At 44.6% G+C, this 12,393-nt stretch overlaps 1 protein-coding gene across 1 annotated transcript; it reads left to right on the top strand.

Moving 5' to 3' along the window:
• VAMP3 (vesicle associated membrane protein 3) lies at positions 1–8,888 on the top strand. The gene is made up of 5 exons (XM_022598585.3): positions 1–108; positions 1,903–1,984; positions 5,261–5,419; positions 6,208–6,259; positions 7,083–8,888. Coding segments are annotated over exons 1-5 (315 nt in total). The 5' UTR covers positions 1–106; the 3' UTR covers positions 7,103–8,888.
• The last annotated feature ends 3,505 nt before the right edge of the window (positions 8,889–12,393 follow it).

The following is a 12,393-nucleotide window of genomic DNA, read 5'->3' as shown; positions in this document are numbered from 1 at the left end:
CCGGTGACGTCACCGCCCCCGCGCCGCCCCGCCCAGGTCTGAGGTCTCAGGTCTCCTGTCCCGCTGCGCCGGTCCGCCGATCCTCGCCCGCTGCCGCAGCTGCATAATGTGAGTGACACGGCGCGACGCGGAGCGGCCTCGGCCCCGGAGGGCGGCGGCCCGCTGCTGGGACCCCCCCCGCCCGGCCCGGTTCCCGTCCGCCGCCTCTCGGACGCTGGCGCAGGCCGCGCGGGCCTTCGCGGGGGTCTCCCGAGGCCTGGGGGCGGGTGGAGGCCCCGGGGGTGCGGACTGCAGACGGGCCAGGTCGGTCCCGCGGCGCCGCCGGCCGCCCCGGAGGGCGCCGCGGCCGGCGGGCGGACGCGGAAGGGGTGAGGGCGGGGCGGCCGGGGTTTTCCGGAGGTAGGGAGAGCCGCCCCCGCCCCTCCGCTTCCCCTTTTCTCCTCCTACCCCCCCCTCCCCGCAACCAAGTTCCATAAGGGGAGCTGTGACCATTGCCCTCGTCCTGCAGAGCCTGCTCGCTGCCTGGTGCCTGGGCTGGGCTCCGGAAGTTGCAAGGGAAAAGACCTGGGCCCTGTGTGAAGGCACCTGCGGTCACAGTGGAGTCTGGCGCAGAGCTGTGCGCCTCCGCTCTCTTTTTAAGCAGAAGCATTCTTGTACTTGAAAACGTGGAGTTTCCCGTGGTAACATTCCCAGAACGCTAAGTGTCAAGATTCACCAGGACCCTGTGTCCCCTCTCCAACCTGCTCATTCCTCACCTACAGAGGAGGAAGGAATGGGTGCTTTCGCAGGGTTCCTTCCAGGAACTAGGGCCACCCCTCTGGAGTGTTCCTGCTTGAGGCTGCTGTTCCAGTAGATCGCGGTGGTTAGAACTGAGATCCGTAGAATTATACAGAACCTGGTCTAAACACAGGCTCCACTGCAGCCAGCGGTGTGGACTTTCTAAACCTTACTTTACTCATCTTTGAAATGAGGTTAATAGTAGTGTCCCCCTCAAAGAGTTTGAGGATTAAATGAGAAAATGCTTGGAGAAAATGCACCAGTACATGGCCCTTCGCTATTATTGATCAGACAATAAACTCTCTGAGGGTAGGGGTGGGATCTGCTGCATCCCTGGTCTTTGACGCGTGGTAGGTATAAAATAACTGTCGGTTGAATCAGTGAATCAGTGGCCGTTGTGTGCAAGACACGGGGAAGAGACCTCTAAGACACAGGAGTCTGTGATCTATTAGAGAAGGCAAGGCTATATATTTCTATATCTGAAAAACCAAAGCATTGCCAAGTCATGGACGCAATTAGGACTTCAAAGCCAGAGTGGTCAAAAAAGATCTGTCCGGGGGAAAAATAAAGAATTTGATGAGGATTTTGAAAGAAGTACCTCTTAAGAGAGGGAGCATTGCTTCATCTTACCTTTCCCCCTGACGCCCCCTCAACCCCACATCCTGGTGTTTCTGACTCTGTTTCTCTAACTGAATCTATTTCTCCATACTGGATAAAGGGCATTCTATAATTGTTCATAACTATGAAGACCATTCTTGCCACAGTGAAAAGCTCAGAAGAGTACTGAGTGCCTTTAAGTAGGTGTAGGTCTTAAAACAAGTAATAAAAAATGGGAAAGCAGAGTTTACCTATCTTAGGATCAGGTCCTTCAGTGACACAAAGGAGATCCTGTTAAACCTTCACTTCAGACCTTGGTCCCTTTGAACATGTGGGTGAATCTTTAAAGTTATAGAGGAATTAGAAGAGGTGTCATTTGAACCTCTGTTCATTGATGCAGGAAGGATTTTCTTTTTCTGCTTTAGTTCTGAGATTCCTAACACTGAGGCTTCTCCACTACATCTTCATACTTACAGAAGTGTGTTCGGAATCCTAATTTACTCATGCTTGTGTCTTTACATGTTTCAGGACTACAAGCGCGCCTGCAGGGTCAAGCGCTGCCTCTGGCGGTAGTAGAAGACTTCAGCAGACACAAAATCAAGTGGATGAGGTATTGCCCAGAAGTGCTGAAAACATGAATCATAAGCCAACATGGGAACACTCTGGGAATAGCTCTGTTTAGAAAAAGGATCGTAAAAGTGTGAATGTAAAGTAAATTTTGACTGTCATAAACGTAAAAAAATTTTGTCCCCTACTGTTTTGCAAGCCCTTACCTAAGCTTCTGAGAAGTCATGTCCTACTGGTTTCAAGCTTGTTTTCCTGTGACTGAATCACATACCTAAAGTACAGGCTCTCCTCTCTGAGAACATTCCTTCAGGAATCACTTTGTAATGTATATTTTGCCACAATAAATAAAAAATTAGAGAAGAAAAAAGAACCACTTTATAAAATAATAGAATTTTAAGGGTTAGGCCTATAGATTGCACAAGCCAGGACCAATCCTTCTGACCAGATTTTTCATCAAAATTCTTTCTCCAGTAGTGTGACGTACTAGTTACCCAGCCCAGCAAGTCTCTGTAGATTGTTGCCTGTCGACATGCAGAAGGCAGGTGCTGGGAAACTTCTCTAGCCCAACAGATCTGTATCTGTGGAATTCTTGAGTTAGAAGACCCTCAGAGCATCTTTTGTTCTGCCCTATATATGCAGACCTACAATGGAAAATTGTTTGAGAAATTCAAGCTAGTATTAATATCTCCATAGTCCTAAAAGCCATCACTGCTGAACAAGGATATCTTGGTCTTTCTGCATTTAGCTGCCTTAAAAAGCAGAGTTAAACTAATGTTAGATTCTGTTGTTAAATCATATGGTAATATTTTGGTCTGAAGGTTTTGTTTATGACCTTAATTGTGAAATTTTTACATTTTCATGCTGAGAAACCCATTCTAATTCCATCCTACATGAAACTTCTGTTAACTTATGAAATCAAATTGGGTCCTTTTTCTTTACTAAAGAGAGTTGCTTTGTTTTGTTTTAGATTGAGGTAAAATTTACATAACATACAATTAACCATTTTAAAGAGTACAATTCAGGGGTATTTGGTATATTCACAGTGTTATACAACCATTCCCTCTGTCTAGTTTCAGTTTTTTTCTCTATCCCTGAAGAACACCCTGTATGCATTTAGTAATCACTCCCCATTCCCCCTTCCTCCCAAATGGTAGCCTCTAATTGGCTTTCTGTTGCTATGGTTGTGCCTATTCTGGATATATCATATAAAAGGGATACAATACGTGGCCTTTTGTGTCTGGCTTCTTTCACTTAGCATCACGTGTTCTACAAAGTTGTAGCGTTTATCAGTACATCGTTTTTATGGCTGAGTAGTATTCCATTGCACATGGATACCTCAATTTGTTTATCCATTCATCTGTTGGTGGATTTTTGAGTTTCCACCTTTTGGCTGTTATGAATAGTGTTGCTATAAACGTTTGCATATAAGTTTATATGTGTACACCTGTTCTCATTTCTCTTGGTTATGGGTCTAGGAGTAGAATTGCTGGATCGTATAGTAATACTATGTTTAACTTTTTCTTTTTTTTTTTTTTTCTTTTGCGGTACGCGGGCCTCTCACTGCTGTGGCCCCTCCCATTGCGGAGCACAGGCTCCGGACGCGCAGCCCTAACGGCCATGGCTCACAGGCCCAGCCGCTTCGCGGCATGTGGGATATTCCTAGACCGGGGCACAAACCCATGTCCCCTGCATCGGCAGGCGGACTCTCAACCACTGCGCCACCAGGGAAGCCCTACTATGTTTAACTTTTTGAGGAACTGCCAAACTTTTCCACAGTGATGTACTGTTTTACACTCCCACTAGCCATGTCCAAGAGTTCCTGTTCTTCCACATCATCACCAACACTTGTTATTTTCCATTTTTTTGGTTATAGCCATCCTAATGAGTATGAGTTAGTAACTCATCATGGTTTTGATTTGCATTTCCTAATGACCAATGATGTTGAATATATTTTCATGTGCTTGTTGGCCATTTGTATATATTCTTTGTAGAAATGTCTGTTCAAGTCCATTGCCAATTCTTTAATTGGGTAGTCTGTTTCTGGTGTTGGTTGATAAGAATTCTTTATATATTCTGGATATTAAATCTTTGTCAGATACATGATTTGCAAATATTTTCTTACATCTTGTGGATTGTCTTTTCACAGCCATGACAACAATGTCTTTTGATGCACAAAAGGTTTTAATTTTTATGAAGTCCAGTTTATCTATTTTTTCTCTTGTTGCTCTTGCTTTTGGTGTCAAATCCATGGCCAAATTCAAAGTTGTAAGGATTTACTCTTACGTTTTCTTCTAAGAGGTTTATAGTTTTAGCTGTATACTCAGATCATTGATCCATTTTCAGTTAATTTTTGCATTTGGGGTAAGGTAAGGGTCCAGCTTCATGAAGTGGCTGTCCAGTGGTCCCAGCACCAAGTTTTGAAATTGGAAAGTGTGACTCCTCCAATTTTGTTTTTCTTTTTCAATACTGTTTTGGGTATTCAGGGCCCCTTGGAATTCCATATGAATTTGAGGATTGGTTTTTCCCTTTCTGGAAAAATAAAAAAACAAGCCATTGGAATTTTGATAGAGACTGTGTTGAATCTATACATATGTACATCACTTGGGGGAGTACTACCCTCTTAAAAATATTAAGTCTTTCAATCTATGAACATGGGATGTTTTCCCATTTCATTAGGTCTAATTCCTTTCAGCAGTGTTTCACAGTTTTCAGTGTGCAAGTCTTTGGCCTCCTTGGTTTAATTTATCGCTAGGTATTTTATTCTTTTGGGTGTTATTGTATGGAATTGTTTTCTTAATCTCCCTTTCATTGCTAGTGTATGGAAGCACGCTCATTTATGGCTATTGATCTTGTACCCTAAAACTTTACTGTTTGTTTACTAACTTTAGTAGGGTTTTTTGGTAGATACTTTGGTATTTTCTGTACATGGAAACATCTGCAAATAGAGATCACTTTACTTCTTTTCTAATTTGGATGCCTTTTATTTCTTTTTCTTACCTAATTTCTCTGGCCAGAACTTCCAGTACAATGTTGAACAACAGTGGTGAAGGTGGGCCTCCTTGTCTTTCACCATTGAGCATGGATGTTAGTTGTGGGTTTTTCCATAGATGCCCTTTACTATGTTAAGGAAGTTCCCTTCTATTCCTAGTTTGCTGCGTGTTTTTAACTTGAAAGGGTGAGCCCTTTTTTCTTTTTTTTGAATGGAAGTTTGGCTCAAAGTAGTAAAGTGCTGACCTGAAAAAAAAATGCCGGTAAATTTCACTGAGGAGTTTTGTTCTTCATTCCTTTACGTGTAACTGAGCGTGATCATATTCGTCAGGTGGTGGACATCATGAGGGTCAACGTGGATAAGGTGTTGGAAAGAGATCAGAAGCTCTCTGAGTTGGATGACCGTGCAGACGCACTGCAGGCAGGAGCCTCCCAATTTGAAACGAGTGCTGCCAAGCTGAAGAGAAAATACTGGTGGAAGAATTGCAAGGTAGTTCGCTTTTAACTGGTCTTTACATTAAGTCACCCTCTGTAGTCTCAGGGTAGACAGAGGCTACACATATTGGACTTTCATGAATCTCGAGTTTGCCTTCCCTCGCGTGGAAGTGTGGATTGACTCTGAATCTAAAACACTGACTGCATATCCTCTTCCTGTCCCCACAACTGGGAATTCTCCATGTTCTGGGGCCGACCTTCAGAAGCATGTAGAACAGGAGCATCCCAAATCAATCGTAGACCTAAGCCCCTTCCAGCCCTCCACCCCAGCAGAGCCCTGCACACAGGTTGACAGGAGAGGGCTGGACAGGTGGTCAGTTTCCACGTGGCTGTGAATGGCTCCAGTGTCAAAGGGAAGAGCCACTCGAAAGCCGCAGTGTGCTCCACAGAAGAGCAGGAAGCAGCCGCGCAAGGAGCATGGCCCAAAGCAGAGGTTACACAGCTGCGAAAGAAATGTGCTGCGATCAGATCCCTTCCTGGGTTGGAAGTGACACTTTCTGACATACGGGACAGGCTTAGTAGCCCTTCTTTAGGTGGAAGACGGGTATACACAAAGGCCTATCTAGGGACCACAGATCATTTGAACATGTTATAAAAAGCAGATAAGTAACTTCCAGGCCCTAATTGAGAACATTAAGTTTAGGCTTTAAAAATTATGAATATTTCAGATGGTGGTGCACCTTTATTTCTCCTTCTGTGACTAGAACGATATTATATGATACTCTTCAGTAAGCACGTTAATCTCTAGTTTTGAATATGAAATGGACGTGTGTGTCATTACAGATGTGGGCAATAGGGATCAGCGTGGTCATCGTCATCATCGTCATCATCATTGGTGAGTTCTCCTGCTCCAAGCTCCTTGCAGAAGTCTTCTCTGCTCACAATTGACTGCATATACAAGAACTCCAAATAAAAGTTCCCTCGGAGATGTTAGTTTGTCCCAAAGGTTTTTGTTTTCATTATTAAGTGTTTTAAGTACTTGGGTGCTGAGTCTGAGATTTTCCGATATAAACAGTAATCCTTTGAAGTTAGAGAAAATTTACTCATTTCCACTGAATGAGTGGGAGTAAGTTTTCTCTCTGAATATATTTTCATCAGAGGTTTCCTTTTATGAGAAATAGTCTAGCGATTAAAAGCATGGACTACCTGTGATCCACCCTAGCTCCACCATCCAGTTTTGTGGCCTTGGGCAAGTAATTTAATATCTCTGAACCTCAGTTTCCTCATTTATAAAATGGGGATAATAATAGTACCTACCTCATATGTTTGTTATGAGGACAAAGCTGTTAATATGTAAAAGGTGCTTAGGATGGTGCCTGGCATATAATAATAATAGTTATATAAAGAAATATATATACACGCAACTATCATTATTATTATTATGATCATTACTACTGCTACTGTGTACAATATTGGAACAGCCCATTGTCATTCATAGCCCAGTACGTGAGAACTATTTAAAGAAATATATCTTGGATCCTTTTTTAGACAGCCTCCTCTAGCCCTCCAAAAAGTGTAGAAAAGCCACTAATAGGAAATTGGACAGAAATTGAATTTCTGTTCACACTTAGACTGCAGTGTTTGATGTTTATTCTGTATTTGCACTGAACGACTAAACTGTTGTTTTTCCACTTTTTTGCATCTCCCCTGCTTATTAGTGTGGAGTGTTTCTTCCTGAAGAACCAGTGAAACTCCAGCCTGCTGTTCAAGAAACCTCTTCAAGAGTTTTGATTTAGAACCTGCTATATTATCAAGCTTACCTACTGTTATATCTAAAATGATTATTTTCTGTTAGTGACTGTAAAGTTTGTTTTCTAGGAAATGTGCCTTTGTTTTGTAATATGCACTCCAAACTAGAGGTGTAGTCAGCCCAGCCCCCATTTTGCACAGTGCCTTTTCAAATTTACACATGGGCTGATGAAGAGGACTTCTTAAGTTGCAGAGTGTAATAACCTAGCAGTAATGTTGTCTGATTAACTGCCAGTGATTCCAGTTAAGGAAATTTGTTCCAAGTTAGCTGTCCTAGTCATATGACATTACCCTCATTTTAAACCTTTGGGTAGTCAGATTCCAATTTGTGCCTTCCAGAAAGAACACTACTGCCTAACACAAATACAGACTGTGCCTTATTTTGCTATTTTTCTGATTCCCTTTAAGAGAACTCTCTACTGTTTATAAACACTGCTGACTCTTTGGCTGTATTTAAAACAAGATGCTGGTAAAGAGCTTTTGCTCCGTTAGATATGAAGATGTTTACTTTCTTGTTACTGTTATGTATCGCTTGCTAAAAATATTGTTTTAATCAGAAATAATAACCTCGTTAAAACATTTTTATAGAACTGTGGCTGTGACCAAAGTTTCTGTTTTGCCAAAAAGTTAAATCCCAGTCAGATGTCAGGCCTGTTCCTGGTAGATAAGTTCAGAAAAGTGACCAGTGGGACTCAAGGTGCCCTTCAGAATTAAAATTGTAATATTGTGTGTGAACCTCTGACATCCTGGCAGGCCTTTCTTGCCCTTGAAAGGCTGTAGGTCTTGCGACTCTCCTTCCGACCCAGCATTTTTCCTGGGGGTTAGAGAAGGTTTGAGCTCGACTGACCATCTCATTCCTGTAGACAGAGTTTTACCCAGCCATTTGCAGATTACCGGCTGTAGACTCCAATATGTTTCTAATAAATATGTGGCCAACAGTTCTGTAGTCTTCAAGTGAGACCATCTGTGAACTGGTCATTTTCTGGTCCAGTTCCCACGGACGATAGCTTTTTGGGGTTTGTTTCCTATTTTGATCCATAGTCCACTTCCTAAATCTGCCTTCTAAATTATGCTCTCGATTAGGCGTTGGTCAGCGGGAACGAGTTTTTACAGAGGATAGCTAACCAGAGACACTTTCTTTCTTTGATGTCACAGACTGTCTGCATAAGATGCTGCTTTGGGAATAGCTGTTGTCATCTGAGAGGCTTTTGTTGTGTACGTGAGACTTTGGACATCAGGGTGTGTGGCTTAAGGACAGGAATTCAGGTAGGAATGAAAACAGACGAGGCACTGAGGGGGAAAGGAGTCTTACCACCCTGTGGCTCACCGTTAGCGGAATATTCTAAAATTCTTGTTCACACACTAGTCTGTGACTTACAAAGCAACAGTTAAGGTGCACCAGGACCCAGGTTCCATTTCTGTAATATCTGTTCCCCTGATATCAGTGAAATGGTGTGAAGTTGAAAATATGCCTTGCAGTGTGCCCACCTGGGAAGAAGGGAGCAGCTGTCAGTGTTGGGACGTTGGCCCACCCTCGGCTCAGGTCTCCGGCCGGGTCGACTCTGAATCCTCGGTGCTCTCTCCTTGGCCTCGATGCTCAGTCCCACGTAACCCACTGGCTGCTGCGTTAACCCAGGAATACTTCGCCTATATCTGTGCATTTAGCTGGGAAGTCGCCCACTATCACAAACTGAATAAAGTGTTTATAAACATAACTCAGTGCTTGTGTTGCTTGTAGGGTTGCTGCTCAACCCCCGTCGCCCTTACAGACCCCAAGTCCCCTTCCTCTCTTGCTCTCTCACCAGTCCCCTCCCTGAGGACTCTGAGTTCCTTGCATACCACTCCCCATGTGGAAAGTGCTTTTCAGTAGAGGAGATGAGTGGGAAACTGGCTTTCTTATGATTCCTAAAACGTTCAGAAGTTGGCTTTTGAGTTTCTTAAATATATGGTCTTTCAGAAGTGACTAGTATAGAGCCGGCCGGTGTGTGCTGGACCAGGTCGCTGCCCACGTGGGGCGTGGGAAGATGACTTGGGTGGGAGAGGGACGCCTCTTGTTTTCATTCTGCATATCTTTCCCCTTGAATGTACTTCCACTCTTACTCTGCGAGCCCTAGGGAACAATATACTATGGGTGGAAGGAGACTTGCGTATGTTCACAATAAAATGCCAGTTTTCAGTAGAATCCTGCGATAAGCAGGTTGACGTTTTTCCATTGCCTCGGATAGACAGTCACTGCTTTTCTTGTCTGGCGTGCGATTGTGTCCCTGGGAAAGTACTAAGTGTGGAATCGTGCCTTTTGTTCGGGAGCATGATGTAATGAAATGCGTATGAACTTTCGGTGCCATTTTCAAAGGAGAATCTACCCTAAAGCGGTTCCTCTTTCTCTGCTTCTCCCTTAAATGTCAGGGTTCCTTAGGGGCTTCTGTTTCCATTCTACTTACCCTCCCCACGCAATCTTACCTGCTTTCATGATCCCGCTATTCATTCATCTGCGGATGAGGCCTGGCCTATTGGACGTAAGCCTCTCAAACGCAGCGTTCACCAGACAGGAGGAAACATCCCCTGCCCCGTGCCGCTCCTCCGATCATTCACAGTGTCTGCTCCAGAAATGGCACCATCACCTACCCAGTGACCACACTAGCCAAATCCACTGGACCTGCTGCTCTTTTTGGTCACCATCTACATCACTCAGGATACGCTGGAGGCGTGCTATGTACCAGACACCTCCCAAATCGCCACGGCTCAAAGTTTTTTCCTTGCTCGTGCTCTGTGTCCCACGCCAGTCAGGAGGAAGGCTCTCTCGTCAGTCCCTGGGGGGTGGGGTGAGGGGACTTCCTGTAAACATTCGTTTCCGGTTATCACTGCGGAAGGAAAGGAAGGGACCGGCAGGAATTGTGCACTGGCTCTCATCGCCTGCGCCTGGAAGTGGAGCCGGCAGCTCTGCTCACGTTTCATTGGCCAAAGCAGGTCAGGTGACCATGGCTCACCTCAGAGGTGGGAGGGAGTCCTGTCTGTCACCCAGAGGAGAAATGGAATGTTTGTGAACATCTTCCTTTGTGTCAACAACTTCAGTCAAAGAATGGGGGCAAATTCCCCGTGTCTTGTATTTTCTAATGACTTGTGTCTCTTACACGATAATTCTAGATTTGCATCACCAATAAAATGTTTCTTAAAGTATGGTAACTTTTTTATTGGTTCTGAATGATGATTCATTATTTGCTTTAAAATTGACCAGACTCGGGCTTCGCTGGTGGCGCAGTGGTTAAGAATCCGCCTGCCCGTGCAGGGGACACGGGTTCCAGCCCTGGTCCGGGAAGATCCCACATGCCGCGGAGCAACTAAGCCCGTGCGCCACAACTACTGAGCCTGTGCTCTAGAGCTCGTGAGCCACAACTGCTGAGCCTGCATGCCACAACTACTGAAGCCCGTGCGCCTAGAGCCTGTGCTCCGCAACAAGAGAAGCAATGAGGAGCCTGCACACCGCAACGAAGAGTAGCCCCCGCTCGCCTCAACTAGAGAAAGCCGGCACACAGCAACAAAGACCCAATGCAGCCAAAAATAAATAAATAAATAAATAATACCTTAAAAATAAGATAAAATAAAATTGACCAGACTGCTTAGTGCATTTAAAAATAAGCAAACTTATTTCCAACTGAGCTGCTTTTCATAGTAGCAGAAAATTCAATCTGTAAAAGTAGAATTTACTAAATAAACCAATTATGGCATAATTATTAGAAAATAATTTTTTTTTCTCATCCTTTAAATAGCAAGCTAAGAGCATTTAGAAATCTTCTACTTGGCTTTATACCGCCAAGACGGACAATCCCCTGTTGGGAGAAGTGCCTGCCTCTGGCCAAGGCTCTGGATCCCCAGCCTCATGAAGGACTTCTCTCTGGCAACTGCCTCTTGTCTGCAGCCCTTCCCTCCTGCGTCATTCACTTCTCCCTTCTTATTGGATCACCCCATCACTTAATAGTGATGCCCACATCCCTCCCTCCAGCCAACAAATACTTGTCTATAGCTCGTCACAGCAAAATTCCTCCCTATGTCTTCCTGTAGTCATTGCCTCACATCCTACTTTTCTTCAATCCACACCACTGAGACGTCTTTAACCAAGGTCACCATCTTGCTGAAGCCCAACAGGAAATTCTCAGCCTTTGTCTCACTCTGCTTATCACCAGCATTTGGTAAAGTTGCCAGCTCTCTCCTTGAAATGCTTCGTTATCAAGCTTCCAGGACCCCACACTCTTCTGGTTTTCTTTCAGCCTCATCTATGGCTCCTTATTCTTTGCTTGGTTCTCTGCCTGACCTCTGAATCTCTGTGTGCCCCAAATCTTGGTCTTTGGCCCTTTTCTCTCTATCGGCACTCTCTCACTGACACCATTTCACCCATCACTGTAAACTCCATAGAGACTCTGACGACTGCCAAATGTAAGCTGTATCTCCACCCCCGGCTTCTCCCCTAAGTTCCCAGCTGGGAGATCCAATTGCCTACCTGACCACTCACTCCACTTGGATGTTTAGTGCACATCTCAAACATGGCATGTGGAAAACAGTTCTCTGTTCTCCCTTCATCAAAACCTGCCATCCCCAGACCTGCACTCAGTAAATATTTGCTGAATGAATGCAGTTTAACAAAATAGAGATTCAGAAGAGAGTAAGCATCATTTGGAGAAATAAGGTGGTTTATCCAACACCTAATATGAACAGTTACCACACTTCACTTTCCCCTCCTCTTATTTACAATTCCTTTCATTCATCCAACCAATACTTAAGATTTCTGATGTACCAGGCACCGGAGAGGGGCGGAGTTCTACAAGGCACCTTCCATTTCGGAGGAGTCGAGACACAAATAAAAAGAGTCTTCCGACGGTGTTTCTTAAAGACCTTCTCTACACCTTCCTTTCCCAAAATAATGTCTTTTACAGACACTTGTCTTCCTCCAGTTGCTAAGTGAATCTTTAACTTTGGGAAGACCAGGGAAATGTTTTAAGTTTCGCTGTCAGAACTCCGCTTCTGAAAACCGGGTTTGATCTTTCCAGGGCTGCTACACTGCCGGGTCCTCACAGCCCCTCACTTAAGAGTCCGCAGGAGCGAGAGCAAGAAGGTCGTTAAGAAAAATGGAAACGACGGGAACCCGAGAAGACGCAGGAAAAGCGCTGGGACGTCTGCCAAGCGTGGTCCCGATCCGCCCTCCGCGCTGCGCCGCTCTCCCCAACT

The sequence above is a fragment of the Delphinapterus leucas genome, chromosome 1, assembly GCF_059928025.1.
Source record: "Delphinapterus leucas isolate spDelLeu-1000000601 "Yukka" chromosome 1, BTC_Dleu_Yukka2, whole genome shotgun sequence".
Classification (NCBI taxonomy): domain Eukaryota; kingdom Metazoa; phylum Chordata; class Mammalia; order Artiodactyla; family Monodontidae; genus Delphinapterus; species Delphinapterus leucas.
This window is presented reverse-complemented; position numbering and strand designations above follow the sequence as displayed.

Excerpts from the sequence above, each read along its gene's own strand:
- VAMP3 (XM_022598585.3), top strand. Across the intron at positions 1,985-5,260 it reads CACAAAATCAAGTGGATGAG|GTGGTGGACATCATGAGGGT; the intron begins GTATTGCCCAGA and ends CATATTCGTCAG. Across the intron at positions 6,260-7,082 it reads CATCATCGTCATCATCATTG|TGTGGAGTGTTTCTTCCTGA; the intron begins GTGAGTTCTCCT and ends CCTGCTTATTAG.